The following is a 20087-nucleotide window of genomic DNA, read 5'->3' on the forward strand; positions in this document are numbered from 1 at the left end:
TATGCTCACATAGACACAGACAGACCTTGGTATTATCTCACGCGCACGCAGACCCACTTCTCATATGCATACATATTTATACAGACAGACCTTACACCCCTCACCCCCACTATCTGATGACTCCCCGGCGTAGAGGTGGACGTGGTACGGAACCGACTGTAGCATCATCATCACCCTCAGCACTACCACTCTCTTCACCATTCTTCTCCTCCTCTTCCTCACTACCACCATGTCCTCGTCGTCGCGCAAGATCTCCTCCGAGTCGTTCAGCAGCTCGGTGGGCTCGGACTGCGGGCTCGAAAGCCCTGGGGGAGACGGAGGGGACGGCGGTTTGGAGCCGGCGGAGGAGAGCCGAGGCTGCCCCTTCTCCTCCTTCCACTCTTCCCACAGAGCGGTGCTCTGGAACGGCCGCAGCCCCGCCGAGAGGTCGGCGTGCCCGGCGGGCGAGGAGCAGCAAGGACCCAGTGGACCCCACAAGAGGGTCACCAGGAGGAGACGGGTGAACCTGGACTCACTGGGGGAGAGCCTGAGGCGACTGACCTCACCCACGGTAGGCCTCCAGCTCAGTCTGAAGAGCTTTACTGTGCCATGTAACATCATTAACCTATTCCCAAGTTGTAGTGCCATATATTTATAAAGGCATCGTGTCGCCTATAACTACCGTACTTTAATATTCAGGGTCCTATGAATACTATACTAATATACCAATATAGTTTTTCCATTTACTCTAAAATGTATTATATTGTATTCAGTTTGTTTATCATTTTGTGTACAATTAGAGCTGGGCATTATTGACCAACTCAATGATTGCTGGTCTTCAGAAGAAAAGAATCTTTGAGAAAGAGTCATTATTTTGACCACACAACCTGAGACCAGGGCTGGACTGGGACAAAAAATTGGCCCTGGCATTTTTGGCACACCCACCGTGATTGGTCAGACACATTCCCTGCAGACAGTCCTCTTAAAATATGCATGCATTCTATGATATGAGTTGCCTGGTGTTCTGCATTCATGTGATCGTTTTGGATCCTTCAAGAGGGGTCCCAAGACTTATCTGTTGATCTTACCCTTAAATAATTCATTCATTCTTAGAGTTATGAGTAGGCCTACTTATTGTATATTTATAGTATTTTTATTATTTTTGTATTATTGATATTTGATATTGTATTGCCATCATTGGTATTATTACTAATTTGCTTAATAGGCTATTGGCTTAGCAACTTTAAAAACAGTTTACTGTTAATTTTAACTATTGTAAAAAGTGTCTGTTAAATACAATAACCATAACCCTTCCCAAAAGCTACAATAAAGCTGAGAGTAGTATATGCCCTGGAAAAGAGCACCAATACAAGATAAGCTAATTAAGCAATTCAAGGAACACTGATGCCTTGTATCAACACTGATTGTATAGATCACACAGACTTTCAGCTACCCAACAGGCCAACCGCTAGCATTTTCAATGTAAGCTTAAGCAGTAAGGTTACCTGACAGCCACTAACTTTAACTGCTTGTTGTCGTTATGACGTGAGGCGCACATAACGCACGCACGCACGCACACGCACACACACATACACACAGCCTCCCCTGGCCCTGTCATGGTCACTCTCCTCCTCCTGGGCTTCTTCCCTGTCATGATGTTGTTTCTGCTTCTATGCATAGCGAGCGACCTCTCCTCCTCCTCTACTTCAGGTAATGCTGATGTTGAAGCAACTACTACAGCCCCAAACATGTCCGAAATTTTGGCAAATTTTGAGGAATCCGCCTGTAGATTCTTAATCTTTTTCTCCCATAATTTCTCTGCACCTCCCTTGCACTTTGGTGGTCGTTTGTCCATTTTTAACGTGGATGCTAAACTTCCTGCATAACTACAGCATGTGTCTCAGGGCCGGGAGGCGTGGCCGTAGTGGGATTCGTAAATTTGCGGACTGGTTCCTGGATTTGATTGGGTCAGGCCAGTGGCAATAAAGAAAATTAACCAATGGGCCGCTGTGCGTTCCTTATTTATTTAAAAATTAAAAATAAATTAAAAAAAGACCTACTTATATCGGCGATTCGGCCCAAAAGTGCGTCGGCCCACCGGGAAAATGCCCGGTATGCCAGATGGCCAGTCCAGCCCTGCCTGAGGCATTTATTCCATCCCACACAGCTGTCTCCAAAGTTGAAGAGAAACAGCCATTAAGACCAGGAAAAGACAACATTTAAGCTATTCCACCATAGTATGATTGTACCAAATCCCAGAGGATGTCTTTTCTCATATCATGATGTGACGTGTGCTGTCTATGAAAAAAGCCTCTTTTCATCCTTCACTTCTGATAGCCTGAATCATCTGGCAGATTATATAATAAATATGTTGTTGTGAGAGAGTGAGAGAGAGATGCCCATGCTCTGTCTGTGTAGCCTATACGTAATGATGCGACGAGTGTTTCTGTGTATCTCAGTTGTATTACAGGCTGTAATGTAATGAAGCAGCTTTTAGAACTAAGCGCAATTGTGATGGATGGCGCATGATTTAAGCATTTGCTATAGCATAGTCCTTTGTAATGGTACATCAGTTTGGGATGGGATTGCGTATAGTACAAACTGCAAAATGTGAATCTGCCTCAGGGAAATGTTGCACTTTGGTGGCTTCAAATAAGAAAATCCAAGTAAAAAGGTGATTTAATGTAATTTGACTGACAGAGCAAACAAATGTTTTCGAACTCTGACATAGTTTGACTGCTTTATAGTACCAAGATACCAAAGGTGTGACAGAGGCTAAAGATTTGACCTAGTTTTGTACTAACTTCTTTCTGGCCAGTGCAGAGATTTCCTGCCAATATTCGCAGACACCAAATTATTATTATTATTATTATTATTATTATTATTATTTCTTTATTTTTTACTAAAGAAACTCAGAAAAATCAGCAATATCAAGAAAAAAAGGGAAGTACCATACAAACAGTGACATTCATAGGCCGACACTTGCAATGTTACAGAGTTTTGGCTGTATTTAAAACTGACAAACTCTCTGGTAAATACAAAGTGAATTCTTTCTACATATGTTATCAAGTTGTTATGGTTAACATTTTAACTAACTGCTCACTTACACATCTAACAAAAACAGTGCAACATGATAATCTCAATGTAATCATCTCTCTGGCCACCTGTAGAATGTATAAGCAAGCAAGTACAGATGTTTTACTTCATGTTTGGTGTGTTTACTCCTGAGAACAAAATATCTCTCATAGGCTTGCTTAACGTTCAACATTCTTCACCAGTCACTTGTAAACATGCGGTGTCATGTTGGGCATGTAGAATATCCTAAACCAGAGTCAGCTATGACAGGCTGGTCGTGGTTTAATATGAGGTGGCACTGTTTAAGTGAGATAGTGCTGCAAAGTATGGTGTTGATTCTCAGTGGTACCAGCAGTACTAGCAAACAGTTCTCCATTACTGTAAGCCATTTAATTCAATGTTGATATACAATATATTGCCTAATACAATAGTTTTGATTTCACAGTAGTTTTTCCATATATTTTAAGAGGTAAAGAGTATCTTGGGGCATTGCTTGCTTGACTGACTGTCTCTCAGCCATGAGTTTTGCCCCTTGCTGATCTCACTTAAACCCCACCAAGGGTGACTTCCCTTTGACTAAATTTGTTTTACTGGCTCCAGTAATAGCGAAAATGGCACTAATTGGTAAAACACAAGTGAAGGCTTGATCAATACTATGTCTAGGTATTTCAGTAGTCTTGTTCAAGGAAAAGCAACAGCTACAGATATGGTCTATGAGATTAAATGAAAAAAAGCCATACAATCGAAGTGATCCACAGTCAACAGTCACATCTTGTTTGAGTCTAAATAGTCCACATTGTATCATGGCCAGAGTTAGAGGATGGATAGGTAAATGGAATAATAAAATATAGAAAGATAAACAGTTTTTTGCTTTTCTCATTGCTTCTAACCAGGGAGTTTTGAGCTCACATGGGTCCCAGGTTTATTTATGTTGGTTCCCCACATAATAAGAGCACTGCTGTGTTTTCATCAGACTAGAGATTGTGGGAATAGGTTTCTCCAAAATTCAAACAGCTCAGACCCTATGGTCCCATTCCTGAGAGAAATACTGTAGATGTTGCAGAGAAGTCGATATAGGAGAGCAGTGATTGTCAGCCTTTTTTGTTGCCCAGACACAACCTCACAAAATAATGAAATTCAACAGCGGAGCTAAAGTTGGTGTATATTGGAGAGGACCACTGAGAGCCAACTTCACTTGGTTCACTCACTCACTCACTCACTCACTCACACACACACACACACACACACACACACACACACACACACACACACACACACACACACACACACACACACACACACACACACACACACACACACACCACTCACACTCAGTGGCTGTGTGCAGTGACAGTGGTTGTTGTTGACTGCAATGGACCGTGACAGAGAGAACAGAGCAAGCTCTCTGTGGTTGTCTTCAAACTGACCCAGAAGCAACCGCATACACGAATATATATGTGTGCAAACGTTCATTTTCTGTCTCCCTCCCTCTCTCAGTTTTGTGTATACACATGGAAGGTAGCCATTAGCTTAGTGACCCATGACTCGCTGATCAAAAGGCCGGAGTGTTGGCCACAAATATGAAAAGTGTGAGACAAGTGAGTGAGTGTGCTTATGTGTGTCTTCTGGTAAATCCACATCCCGAATCTGTGGTCACAGTTTTACTAAGGAGTATATCTACCTTGCTTTTAGTTAAATGTGCAGTTTGATCATTATGCTGTATATGTACACATATTGGCTATTTTCATGTACATTTATCCCCTCTACAATATACCTGTTGAAATTGGCTTTTTACTGGGATCAGCCTGTCTCTATTGTTTGTATACTTTCCATGAATGGGGCTACTTTCTTAAAATTGAGAAAGAAAGTGTTGATCTATAACCCTTCAATGATTTCATTCCTACCAGAGAAGAATATTCATTCATAACTCCATTGGACATTTTCTATTCTCAAAGAAATCTTGAAAACAACATACCAGTATAATTTTGGAAAGTGTCATGAACAAAATACTATAACTAAATCAATCAATATAACCCTGTAGGCGATTTGAGGGGGGATGCAATCCCCCTTCTGTTAGCAAAGTTACCAAAATGCATGCCCCTTGTTAACCTGCCATACTCCTTTCCCATCCGCTATAGCAGATATAGTACAGGGGCCGTTCAGATCCTTTATCTGACTGAGGTTTGTGCAAGTTAGAATCTATGTTCCCGACCATGGCTCTGAAATATCAGTAGCCTAATGGCCATGTTACAGTAGCCGCATCCAAGCTAATGCGCGCCAATGTGATGTCAAAATGACGTAGATCTCGCTGGCGCGCCAGGATTTTGACTGCGCGACCAGAACGAGCTCGAGCGTAACCAGATGCTAGGACTCTCACAGTGACTGCAAGTCTCTCTTGTAAACTTACTGGGTTAAGATGAGTTCTTTTATGGTGAATGAAAGGCTTGATCCGACGAAGTAGGTCATCAAATCAATTCAAAGCATTGACGGCAATGCTGCTGCCAGTTCTGCCGTTGTTTACTTTTTCTTCTTCTTCTAGTCCGTAGAAATAGCAAAGTCGGTAGCCTTTCCTCATTAGCGCCACCTCTGTTCAGGAGAAGACTGCAACTAGTGTCGCGACCACCACGCGGGAGTATAAACAGTTACGGCGCTCCCATGACGTCACACTGGCTCTTGACAGGTCGGCTGCGGCTAGTATACCCCACGTTTAACGGTGCTGTGTTTTGATAAATCTGTGGCGCTGTCCATGGTGCTGAAATAGCAGACAGAGTTGTAATTGCAACTTTTTCTCCCGCCCTTCGGTCAGTTTCATCTTGGACCTATAGTATTCTTTAAACTATACAGCTAGGGAATCTCATGTTAAGAAGTCATCTACTGAATATAACAAAAATGAATGTAAAACATTTTGTTTGTCTGCACAAAGTAGTGATAATATATGTCCCCTTCACCATAATGTGATCTGTATTATACCATCAGTGCAGATAGAGAAAAAACATTTTGTGATTAACAAGTTTTGTAATAACTCTAAATGCTTGTTTGTTTATGAATCAAATTGATCTGCTATGAAACTTTAAAGATCTTTATTTGGTTGGCATTTTCGAATTTATAGATGTACATGACCAATGGGCTAGTGAGTAACCAAGGCTCAAGGTTGTCATCAATGTACCGAAAGGCTTATAATTGCATGTTTACCTTCTTATTGATTAAAAAAATACACAATTGTCTCCCCAAGTGGCCAGAATTAACTATTTAAACTGGAATTATGCTTCTCCAAAGTCATACACAAATGTGTATGTGAACCAACGCAGAGAGAGGTGTTATGTATAACCGTAGTTCACAGAGAAGTCTATGCGCACACCTCCCAAATCTCAACAATGCTTTGTGCGGACCTATGCGTCAAGCAAGTTGAGTGGTTGATTCAACTCCTGAATAGAGGCAGGTTCGAAATGGACAAAACATAATTTAAACTTACTACATACAAGTATGAAAAAGCCACACAAACATATTTGAACACCCCCCATTGCAATACAATGAAGGGAAGGAATCAATCACACAGACAGACTTGAAAAGGCAGGCTCACATACAATAGAGAAGAGTATGACTGAACCTCACTGGGAAAGAAAGCAATGCAGAGCAACAGAGCAAGAGGAATGGAGGGAGTATTGGTGAGTTACTGCTCCCCTCCCAAGGTAAAGAAACAGAGCAAACAAAAGAGACAGAGTGGTTTGGATAATGACCACAGGGAACTAAAGAAAGAGAAGGAGGAGAGGAGAGTGTGTCTTAAAGGAGACAGAGTTTGAGACCTTCACCCTGAAATTTAGTTAGACATTTTCATTCTAATGGAAATTATTGTTTTTTTAATCTTCTCTTACATGCCATTGATCCAGTCTAGAAACGATCATCATTGCCATGAGTACATTATGATATTTTAAAATATTTATTCAGTTACATGAACACATTTATTTTTATTACCATCATTCTGTTTTACCCCAGTTTCACTCCCAGTTTATGTTGTTGAACCATGCGATCTACCAGCTGTTAGATTGTGTGCGTGACTGAGTGAGATTAATGTGTGATGGGGTATCGATTTGTGTGTACAGTAAACATGCCCGTGATTGCAACAATGCAGACTAATGATGATGTGTGTGTACAGTATGTTTGCACATGTGTGCATGTGTGGTAATCATGTTGTAGGAATCTCGTGTGCACACCCTATAATGTTCTGTGGTAAATAAGTAGCTGAATCAAGGACTCAGTAAGAGGAGATTGTCATGAGAAAACACAATTTCTGTTCTTCACATGCACACAAACATGTACAGGTAAGTGGGGATTTGAGAGATGACAGGAAGTTTTTCCTCACAAAGTGAAAATATGGCCCACTGCATGTATTTCTTTTAGCTACCAGTGCCTATCTTACTAAGTTGACATATGGCTCACAGCACTGAGAAGAGAAGCTCCAAACATTTGTAATACCAGTTGATTAGCTACAATATATGACGTCTAATTCTTGTTTAATCTGATAGTGAAATAACTATATTCATCTTTTAAAACACCTGCTGGCTGACACACATGTAGATTTGTTATTTGACTGCACACACTGGCTCTCTCATTTCTCATGTTTTTGCTCTGCACACACACACACACACACACACACAAACACACACACACACACACACACACACACACACACACACGCGCGCACACACATGCGCACACACACACACACACACACACACACACACACACACACACACACACACACACACACACACACACACACAATCACTCCTGTATGACCTCTCCAGCTGGCACACTGTGTTCTAGTATTATCACAGCCTTGCATTTAAAGCCTTATCCCAGATAATCACATTGGACCCGCCTCCTCAAGCTTAGGCTGTCAGTAATGCAAAAATACACCAGTCACACAGACAATCAAGGAGTGCATTATGATGTTCTGGAAATATATTATTGTTGCCTATATTGTTTTTGCCAGAACAGAAGGAAGCAAAGATTAAATACAAAATACAAAAAAAAAGATTTTTTCCACAAACATTGGTCTTATCCATTAGTAGAACTTCTCTATATGACCTCACAAATATAAAATTGTATTGATGACAATAGAAGCAATAGCAACTAGTTAGTGTTCCACTTTATTTTTCATAAGAAGTCTGTAGGCTTACAGACTTGTCAGAGTAGGAAAAGCACAGGTGTTACTAATAACATTAACAGTGGTTCTTTTCATGTGCCCCAATAAGCCATGACAGTGTCACAGTGAGCCAGCATGCACAATTCCAGGATCCTGAATTAATCATTTATTAATTAATTAAATTTATTAATTATTTTTATAATTAATTTGATTATTTACACCTGTGCTTTTTCTGCTTTTGACACGTCAAAAATGTCTTACATGAAAAAGGCCTATACAATATGAATGTGTCTTGGCTGAAAATAACACTTCAGATGATACATTGGTAGGGTTTATGGTCTGCTCAGAAGGTCCAGGTATGCATGAAGTCTGGGCACAACCGTGTGTCATGCTCTCCCAGGCCATTACAGCAATAACCATGCATCCATAACAATGATTTACTTAAAAAGTGTCCTTATCTATGCTTTAAACACTGATTTGATGTGAGCTATTTACAAAACCAAGAAAGGAAGCCATCAATTTGTGTGTAATATGTTTCAATCATTTTATTTGGAATTACTGAGCAGTATTGTCACTTGAATGCATGCAAAAATAAATAAATACACACAGACAGACACACACACACACACACACACACACACACACACACACACACACACACACACACACACACACACACACACACACACACACACACACACTGATAATGTCTAATATGTTCACTTATTGCAGACTCAGACTGTTCAGGAGGCTCTACAGCGAACTCTACAATTCTACAGACAACAAGAGATCAGGTAAGACTGTCTTTATCGCTCTGTCTTGCTGGTCCTCTTTAATCAATCTCTGCCACTCACTTGTTGTCTACCTGCTGTCTTGTCTTAGTGTCCCTATTACTCATTTTCTCCCATTTGCCTTTATTTTTCACACTTGTTTGTCTGTCTGTCTGTCTGTTTAGTCTCTGTGAGCCTCTCACTGTCTCTGCTACCTCTCATTCTCCCGTTCTCTTTGTCTTTTTTGGTCACACAGACCCAGAGAGAGACAGACAGACAGACACACATATATAGACACAGTCCTTCACCTCGTGTCTCTGCCTGTCTTTCATTTTCCCTCCCTGTCAAAACAGTCAAACTCGGTAGAGAGGATTCAGCCAGGCACAACTTGTACTAACATTGTCCATTGGGACCTCTCTGGATTTTTCTTTTTCTCTCGTGTCCACTCCGCTTCACACACCTTGGCCTTACATTTTGTCACTCAATTTTTCTCTGCTTGATTAATTAACTGATCCTTGATCATTTTTATACCACTGGTTTAATATGTGATTGAGTGACTTTGGACTAAATGATTATAAGCATTCCCAGAAGTTATACTTTATACAGGGTCTGTGTGTTTAAGGCATGTGCGAACATGAACATTTTATAATGTGAATATCTTGGCCAATAGTTTTGAATCCAAAAGAGCAACCTGAAAGCAAATAATATAATAAATAAGATGGAATAAATAATATTCCATCTGTTTGACAGTACATGTGGTAGTGGCACAAATGTTAGAAAAGAAGCTTGTGACCAGAGGGTCTCTAGTGTAATTCCCAAACTGAAACAAATCTGTGTGCGAAGTGAAAGAGCATCACTTTTTACAACCACTGTGGAGGGACGTTGGGGACAATTCCTGCCTTTCTGTTGTCCAGCTGCTTCAGTAAATCTGCTCAGTGACCAACACATATTAATCTACACAGGCTAATTAATGTGTGAGGTCAACTACTATTGAAACATCTATACTGTATACTCTCACCTGACCTTAATGGTATCTATCCATGCAGATAGTGTCTCTAAGATTTTTGCCAGCACCCCAACAAAATGCAATTGAATGGAATTTTGTTACAAGAGCCCACTGCATTTTGAAAATCTCAGCAGCAATTCCAGACAAAAAACATCATTCAAAAAAGACTTTTTTTAAGAACTAGTGACCATACCGTTTGTAGTGAAGTATTTTACAGTCTGATGGCTTTTGCCACAAAAAGTCATCCATGGTACATCTTAAGGGGATGAGATGGAGGTTCATTAGCTTATTTGCACTAAATTGGCTTATTAGCTCTTCTTATTTGCTGATCTCATGGCTAATCGTGGCTTACCCTGAGTGTGTTTTGGTTTGTGTCTTTGACAGGTGTCAGGAAGTTGGCAGTGAGGAGAGGCGAAAAGAGAAGAGAGAGGAGAAGTGCCCATTTCTAGAAAATTCTGGTTCAGAAGAAGATGTCCTACAAATCCTACAGTACATGGCCACCATACTGGGTAAGTATGTGAAGTAAAGTAAGATGTGTTTGTATTATTGTGTGCTTGACAGCAAAACTTCATCAACACATTCTCACTCCCATCGCGTAAAATACGGACACTTGGTCAGGTGCCTTTGGAGTTATTGACGCTAAAAGTCTCCTTTAGCGTCATATCTAAACGTGCTTTATCTAAATGCACTTGGTCGGTACTATTGGTGTCCCTTTTTGACGCAGCGAGGTCAAGGAAAAGATCGTGGGTACAAGGATACAAGGTAAGTTTCCATGACACGCAGGACAAGAACGGGACAATTGAGTTTAGGAAAAGAAGAAAGCAACAGTTGGGTTTAGGAAAAGTGACACGCCGGACACAAACCCTGGTCTCCAGGGTGAAAGTCCTGCATTGTTTGACCCATCCACCACCCCAACCCATCTTCCCACGTGGAATTTCGGGCTTTCATACTACTCGCTACCATTGTCGCTCTTAATACTACATCATCTTCAAATGCAGCTTAGCTCTGCCCTGTGCGTTCTACACGCACGCTGAAGGGTGCTTTTTGCATCGTATCTGACGCTGACAGCCACTGCCCAAGCGTCCGTATTTTTTACGAGTTCAGAGTGAGAACGGGTTGACTTTATACATGTGTGGGTTAGGGTTAAGGGTACACATATATACACACACACACACACACACACACACACACACACACACACAGACACACACACATGTCCTGGTGAGTCACTCAGAACAGCTTTGTCCTCCCTCTGTACCATTTAAGATCTCTTCCTGCCTCTAATCTACAGTATTTGACCTCCTTCTAGTCTTCCTTCTCTGTCCTCTTATATCTCCATCACTAAAAGCAGAGCTCACTTGTTGCAGTTTATCCTTATCTGGATTTGAGTCATGGTGGCAGCAGGCTAACTAGTAGCCTAGAAATCCTTCTTCACAGCCACGTCTTCCTGCTCTTCCCCTGGGATTCCGAGGTGTTCCCTGGTCAGATGGGACATATAATCCCTGCATCGTGTTCTGGATCTGCCCAGGGATCTCCTCCCAGTTGGATGTGCCTGGAATACATCCACAGGGAGGCATCCTGGAGGCCTTCCTGCCAATAAACCACCTCAACTGACTGAATTAGACTAAGCAACCTAAAGGTTGAGTCCAGTGAAGGGATGTATTATAAAAACTGGATACAGCGTTCAAGGTTCCTGTTCCTTCCTATAAGAGTTGCTCAGTGGAGCATGAAGCCATCCTGGAGCCCGGATGAGCACTGCTTCAGCACTGCGCGGCCCATAGAGCAAGCGCACTAGAGACCTACGTTGGCCGTGCAGGCTACTTCCGGTTTAGCGCTCCGCTAACTTGACAATTATACAATTATTTAATTGTGCAGCTCTTGTAGACTTTCCAAATCTTATTGGATCAAATCGATGAAATTTGGATAGTAAAACGAGTCATTTCAGTGGTTGTGATGCTCAAAATATTGTATCCACTGATGACGTCTCTTTCGCCACGTAAGTCTATGGCAAAATGTCTTTTTGGGCCAGACGGCATCATGTGGCGGCCCGGGAGTTTCATTTGCGCTGTTTGGCCACTAGGTTCAATTTGCTTCAAAGCCCAGCACACTTCCTGCGGGCCTGGTCTAGCCATCCTGTAAAGAAAACTCACCTTAAGGTTTAGCACCTTCTATACCCCAATATTTTAATAAAATGCCTGCCGTGTGTCTTTGAGCTGGTTTAGTGACTTTTCTGAGCTACAGTGAGGTTTTTACTAGGTGTGGCATTTTAGTTACTACGGTAACTGTGGTCACTGTGCCTACACACTTTCATTGCACTCCTAGCCACAAAAGTAACCAAATATCCTCTGTGGTGTTTGTGCATGCCAGATAGGGTTGGGCGGTATCCAAATTTTGATACCGTCAAACCTATCTAAACGTGCTTTATGTTATTACGAAACAATAATAACAATACAACATCTTACAAAAAACTACTTTCTCCTCCACACTGTCACATGATGACAACCACACATAATTAAATAAATTATATTTTGTGGAGTGCAAGCGGGGCAGATGTGTGCTGGGGGGGCAGCAGCGCGTGGACAAACTGCTGCCGGTTGGCGAGGAAAATCCTGTCTGCCTCCACAGCCAGCGCCCGATAGTCTCTGGAGGAAGAGAGGGGGGAGCAGGCCAGTGCGGTGCGCACCGGTGCTGGAACCTGCCGCAGGAAAATGTGGGCGAAGAGGAATGAGGGATTTGCCGCGCCCAGCACAGCCAGCATCCTCTCCATTAACTCGGACGGCTTGCTGTCGCCAAGGCCGTTCAGGGACAGCAGGCAGTCTGCTTTCTCCAGCTCCGACAGTTCAAAGAGTTCCAACAGGAATGTTTTGAGTGCGTCGTACTTGCCGTTAGCCGGAGGAGCCTCTAACAGCGCCATAGCCCTGGCTGTTGTTGAGGCATCTAAGGCCGATACCACGTGGAAATACTTTGTAACGTCCTGTGTTATTCCTCTCAGCTGGAACTGGGCCTCGATGTGCTAAAACCACGGCAGTGGGTTGTGCTGCCAAAAGTCCGGTAGCTTGATGTTGGACGCGTAGATAGCACCGACATTAGCTGCGCCGCTAGCAGCGGCCGGCGCCGCCGCAGCAACAGCATTTTCACCACCGTCGTTGTTTGACATAATTCAGCTGTTAACTCGGAACTCCTATATCATAATACCTCTCCCTTAAAGGTACAGTACCTTGGTGAATGTCTCTTTCAGTCTTACTTGTGGGTCACCACAATTTAATACATGGATTTCTCGGCAACGTCATCACTGCTTGCGCACGCAAGCGGGGGGCAGAAAGAAGACGTGTTTCGTGTAGCTAGTAGTAGTAGCAGCATAGCGTAAGTCAAAATGCCAAGGAGTTGTTGCGTGGTTAATTGTACAAACAGAGCCAGTGATGGGTGCCTGATATTTAACATACCTAGTGGGGAAGCATGCTTTTGCCACTAACCTCTGCCGGTTTTTGGCTTGAAACCATAAGAAGGGCAGATTGGGGTCATATGCAAGAGTCAGGCGCCCATTGTATCAATCAGAAAAGTTGCAGCTTGTTCAGTTGTTCAGCTAAGTGATATCTACCTGTCAGGGCTGGAGTACTCGAGTCCGGACCATAGACAGTTAAAGGTCCGGACTCGAGACAAGTTTAGACTGCTAGCTAAAGCTACGCCGATGTTTTGCTAACGTTAGCGCAACAGTGTTAGCCTAGCTGCTAGGTAAATATTACGACTGCCTTCAGAGTTTTTTTTATCTGCGTCCACGTGTTCAACATAAGACCTGTGGCGTTAGTGCTCCTTTTGTACCATACTTTTATTGAATAAAATATTAAGCTTCGCTCCTACGAGATGGGTGGGTTTTTATTACGTTACACACAAAGCTAACTGGCTATATTTAGCCTGTATGTATGCTTGCGGACATTAGCTAACCTTGCTGAGACAGCCTCTGCTGCTAAAAACAGTCAACCTGCAGTGATGTTTTGAAATGGAGACACGCATATCGTACCTTTTCCCGGAAATCCTGGCCATTATTTTAAGGCATACACCAACCATAGGGGTACACTCAGGGGTAACCCTGCTGCTAACATTGGCTATTACATTAGCCTAAAATGATAATTATAGCCATACATATATATCACAGTAACACTGCAAAATTAAAGACAGACAAACAGAGCCAACTAAAATCATGTTTTATTGAGTCAGCAGTTATATACAAACAATAAGGAAAGCTTCAATACTTAAGGTTGTTGCAGTAGCGGACCAGCTCACCAATCTGGCTTTCTGCCCCTGGTATGCGCACGCACCCTCTAATGTTTGTAAACAGGAAACCCGTGTATATTTAATCCTTGTCTCCTATATAAGTGCATTGCATTTATTTTAATGACGGTATTGAAACTGATACCGTTGCTATTTTTAGACCCCGTGGTATACCGTATTACCGTATTACCGCCCACCCCTAATGCCAGAGTCAATGTTTCATGTGTGTCTCAATTTAAGTGGGAATAGGCTATATTATCTGTCTATTATTGCTAATTTGAAAGGTATTTTTAACAAAATTTTTGAATTGTGTCTTAAGAATCCGTGTCACTTCTTGCAGTATATTGTTAGCAGTTTTCTTTACACAAGTTTGTATAGTTGTGCCTTTTTAAGTCATTATTAATACTTTTCAAATTTTGTTTATTTACTTGCACGTTTGCATTTTTCAGGTTTTGTTTTATTTTGTGGTGTCAGGTTTTAATTATATTAAATGTCAGTTTTCATTTTGCTATAATCCTTTAATCCTAATTCATTTAGATTATTCCGTTAGTAGGCATGTAACATGATTATTTTATCTTATTAATATTCATTTTTTTTTAGCAAGGCTTTGATGTTTGATTACATTGAACCACTTCTGTGGTTGATATGCTTAAAATTATTTTTGCTGAATTTAAATCTTGGTCAAAACACATCATGGGATTCCTGGACTATTTAAGAAGGAAGAACATAGACGTGGCGCTTATTCAAGAATCACATTTACTTAAAAGAGATGTAAATCGTCTACAAAATAAATATTTCAAAGTTGCTGCTTCATCTAGTGACGACACCAAAACCAAGGGCTCCATTGTGTTGCTGTCATGGAAATGCACACTCACCATAGACAAAAGTAGTAAAGACCTATCAGGCAGGATATCATATATATGTACTATGATAAGGACTAGGAAAATAGCCTTCGTTTCGGTATACGCACCGGCTACATATGATGAAAGCTTTTTCCCGCGCCTAACCAATGAATTGCTCTCTCTCAATGAATATTCACTAATTATAGGGGGAGACATGAATGTGGTACTAGATTTAAATCAGGATAGATCAGGGGTCAACCACACGAAAACCAAAAAACACATATCGGACATGTTCATTGCATTTGTAGAATCCCACCATCTTACAGATATATGGAGGATGCACAATCCTACTAGCAAGGATTACACTTTTTTTTCCACACGTCACCTCACCCAATTCCGCATTGATTATTTTTTGTGCTCCAGTGAGCTTAAGGCAATGTTCCACACGATAGCAATAGAACCAGCAATCCTGTCTGATCACAATGTGCTGATAACCACATTCCATTCTGATATGTTAGGAGAAAGGAGGTCTAGAAGGTGGCAATTTAAATATTCCCTTCTCCAAAACACAGATTTTATTACTGAGTTTAGAGCCAAACTGGCGGAGTTTATATCAGTCAATACTGACTCAGTTTCGGACCTGGCGTACATCTGGCAAGCCACTAAATGATTTATTAGAGATTTCACATCTTCCGTTGCGGCAAATTTGAAGAAAAAGAGAGAGGCAAGGATTGCGGAGTTGGAAGAACGTTGTAAATCATTAGAGCAGTCTCTAAAGACGTGCTTTTCTAAATTTACACATACTCTTTTAGTCACAAATCGAGCAGAGCTAAATGATTTGCTAAAAAGGAGAGCTGAATTCATAATGCACAGAGTGAGGCAAAATTACTATTTTAATGGTTGTAAACCAAGCCAATTGCTAGCTCTGAAATTAAAACAAAGCGAATCCAGAGCTGCTATCAACAGCATCCGCATGGACCGAGGTATCTCAACGAATCCTAAAGATATCACTGCCACTTTCCCATCCTTTTATTCAAAGTTGTCTGAATCCTCCTGCAATCTAGATCCGACAAGTTCCTGAAAGAGCTAAACCTGCCTCTTCTCGACCCAGAGGAGGCAGAAGAACTGGGTCAACCAGTTAAAAACAGCTAAGAATGGGAAAACACAGGGGTTGGATGGAATTCCATCAGAACTTTTACTACAGTACTTTGACACACTAGGACCTATCATTTTACAAATTTTAACCTTGGCCATAGAGAGGGGCGCCGTTCATCAACAAACCAACACTGCACTAATTTCGGTAATACACAAAAAGGGCAAAGATCCTACGGAGTGCTCGAACTACAGGCCCATCAGCCTCATTGGGACTGTTATTAAGCTTTATTCCAAAGTCTTTGCACTACGCCTAGAACGCTTCATTGAGAATCTAGTCCACCCTGACCAATCAGAGTTTATACCAAAGCGTCAAGCTGCAGACAATATACGTAAATTACTCCATGTAATAGAAGAAGCCAAAAGCCTTCCAACAACGACAGCAGTTTTATCACTGGATGCGGAAAAGGCTTTTGACCGCCTAGAGTGGAACTACTTGTGGCAACTAATTGAGAGGCTTGGTTTGGGAGCCAAATTCATTGACATGGTACGTACTTTATATGTGAATCCCACGGCCATAGTCTCAACCAATGGCCTGCATTCACAGCCATTCCCCATCGCGCGGGGCTCGAGACAGGAATGCCCGCTATCTCCCATGCTATTTGCGATCTCTCTTGAAGCCCAGGCCATAAGGCAAATTAAAACATGTAATGTCCAGATTAAATCCAATAACAACTCAACATCGTTATTTGCAGATGATATTTTGCTGTACATATCTGACCTTGAGGACTCTGTTCCAAATATTCTTAAGATCTTTAACGAATTTGGCTCAATCTCTGGCTATAAAATCAATTGGAATAAATCTAATCTTCTGTTGAACAACAGACAGGTGACATCAGCTATTAGTGATACAATACCAACCCAAAGCAAAATTACATATTTGGGCATCACCATTCACGCATCGCTACAGCGAGTTGTCCAGGACAACTATGAAACTATACTAAGTAGTGTTCAAAGGGATCTGGCCAACTGGTCTGCGCTGTCGGAATCGCTACGGTCCAGGATTGCTGTTGTTAAAATGAACATAGTTCCTCGTGTGAATTTCTAGTACAATGATCCCCTTACCCCCACCAAGACATTTCTGGAAGAAACTTGATAACGTAATTCAGCAGTATATTTGGAATAATAAACAACCTAGGCTAAAATACTCTACCCTGCAACGTACCACAAACACGGGAGGCCTGGCCCTCCCCAACCTTAAAGTATATCACAGAGCCTTCAGCTACGGGCTCTCAGAGTGTGGATGGACCCCTCATCTACAGTCCCATGGAGAGAAATAGAGCAAAACCTCACTGGAAGTCTAAGACTACAAGACCTTGCCTTTACAGGTGTGTGTCCAAAAAAGTGTATGCTAGCCTATGGCCCTATTATCACCAACACATTGATCAACTTTAAACAGGTGGAGGAGCAACTACACTACACCAATAAGTGGCATTTGAACACCCCAATTTGGCACAACATACACTTAATGTCTGGTAACAGACCATTTGTTTATAACCAGTGGAGTGACAGAGGTATTTATACTCTAGACCAGCAATTCAATGATGAAGGTATGTTAAGTTTTGAAGAACTGAGAGCTAGCTTTGAGGTCCCTAGGACATCCTTCTTCCTTTATCTTCGCTTAAGATGAGCCCTAAAATGTTATGGAGTGCCATGGGGGAACAGTCTTGAGATTCACCCAATCGTTAAATGGCTTGTTGATTCTCCTGTGGGAGGATTAGTGTCCAGGATTTATGCTAAACTGATGCAAGTATCCGTAGGAGAACTCCCAATAGTAAAGAAATGGGAGCGAGAGCTGAGCCCGGAGGGGAACGTAATTAATTGGGAGACAGTTTGGGACATTTCCCACTGTTTCAGGAACCCAAATCACCAGCAGATCCACTTCAACATATGCCATAGGACATATTGGACTCCTCAGAAGAGATCTGTCTCTAAAGTCATTCCTACTCCCTATTGCACGTTCTGCCAACCTGAACAAACTGGAACTTTCCTACATATGGTCTGGGAGTGTGAACAGGTGCATGAGTTTTGGAAAAAAACAACATCAATAATGTCTGATTTGATAGGATGTTGATTTCCTACTGACCTGATTGTTTTGTTACTTAATGATGACTCTAAATTACACCTGCTTGGGAGACAGTAGAAAATTTGGCTAGCCGGATCAACCGTGACCAAGAAAATGATAGCTCAGCGCTAGCCCCCCCCCCCCCAGTCGCTTTGTATAAAACAGTAGTTGGCGTATTTTCTAGACATAGTTATGCTTGAGCTCTCTACAGCAAGGATTAACAAAGCCAAATCATCAACTATAGACCTATGGAAAAACACAGCAGCACAAGTATCAGTCCTAATGACCACAGCATCACAAGAATTAGAGGAGAGTGACTAGGCAAGGTGTGATTTCTGTTTTTGTTTTTGTTTTCCTTGAGACCGCAGAGGGTGGGGGGTGGGAGAGGGTTGTTGTTCTTGTTCAATTGTTTTTGTCTGTTCTGTATGTTTAAAAATATAAAACCAATAAAAAATTGATCTTAAAAAAAAAAAAAAAACATCATGGAGCAGAGTTAACATGTTTTAACAAGTTAACAGGTTTTGTGTAAAAGACAGCTGTAACAGAAAATGATTATACATTGTACAATTATGCAGTGTTCAGGTGCATGTTTCTGCATTTAGAAATAATACTGAACTACGGTGAACCAAGATGCAAGTCTAATTAATCCTTAATGACATGTCTTCTCAATCTACCCTAATATTTATATGTAGGTTTTTTTGTGTGGTATTTGATTGAGTCCATGACGTTGATAATTTGTGTGTATTCTCAATAGAGTGCTATTCTGCATCGCTGACATTGGTGTTTTGTATCCTCTCTCTCTCAGGAGTACCTTTCTGTGAGCTGCGGGAGCATTTCGGAGAGGAGTTCTTTGGCCTCTGCTTTGAAGAAAATGAACGAGTGCTTCGAGCTGTAGGCGGCAACCTCCAGGACTTCTTCAATGGCTTTGATGCCATTTTAGAACACATTCGCACTTCCACGGGGCGCCGTGCCTCATCTGAGAGCCCCTCTTTCCAGTGCAAGGATCTCTACGAGGAGGAGAAAGGGAGAAGAAAATTGGACAAAGATGGAGAGCAAGAAGATGGAAGAGGGAAGGTGTTGCTTCTTCACTGTTTCAACCCTGCCCCTGTTGTTGGATTAGTCATGCCAGGGTTGATCAGAGCTGTTGCCAGGCGGATCTTTCATTTAGAAGTTGAGGTGGAAGAAGTACCACCACTAACTCCCTTATTGCCCAATAAAGACACCAAACACACAGATAGTGACTCTACAACCCCCACCCCGACTGTGTCCCCCACTGTCTCACCCTCCTCGTCCCCGTCTCCTCCCTCTCCTTTCCCAACCTCTGTTCCCACAGTTTGCTTGTCCTTCCAAATCCAGGAGATATGCCCTTCTTCCCTCTCCTCCCTCCCAAATGCTGCCTCTGTGAGCACTAAACGCCCCCTGCTCTCACTCTCCACTAACCCCAGTGATCTGTGCATTGGCCTGGCCACGTTTTGCCGTGCCTTTCCATTTCACCTTGTCCTGGGGCCTCGCATGGAGCTACTGCAGCTTGGAGAAGGATTGAGGAGACAGGCTCGCATTGAGCCTCATCGGAGCCTCTCATTCAAGGACTGTTTTGAAATTGTCTCACCCAAGATGGAGCCCTCGTTCCAGGGCATACTGATGAGGCTTGCATCCCCATTTACCATCCGTACCAGGCCTGATATCTCACAATCTGGCACCAAGGAGAAGGTAAAGATATCATACATAACAGAATACACTGCTCAAATCCTACTTTTTACCACATTTTATAGAGAATTATTTC

At 42.0% G+C, this 20087-nt stretch overlaps 1 protein-coding gene across 1 annotated transcript in view; it reads left to right on the forward strand.

Moving 5' to 3' along the window:
• Window positions 1-20087, forward strand: part of gucy1a2 (guanylate cyclase 1, soluble, alpha 2) — a 49610-nt gene continuing 29523 nt past the window's right edge. Inside the window, exons 1-4 of the mRNA XM_078246342.1 lie at window positions 1-550; window positions 8933-8994; window positions 10361-10485; window positions 19110-20014. Coding sequence (XP_078102468.1) covers window positions 230-550; window positions 8933-8994; window positions 10361-10485; window positions 19110-20014 — 1413 coding nt within the window. The 5' untranslated portion in view covers window positions 1-229. The remainder of the gene's footprint in view (window positions 551-8932; window positions 8995-10360; window positions 10486-19109; window positions 20015-20087) is intronic.

This window comes from Sander vitreus, chromosome 3, assembly GCF_031162955.1.
Source record: "Sander vitreus isolate 19-12246 chromosome 3, sanVit1, whole genome shotgun sequence".
NCBI lineage: Eukaryota > Metazoa > Chordata > Actinopteri > Perciformes > Percidae > Sander > Sander vitreus.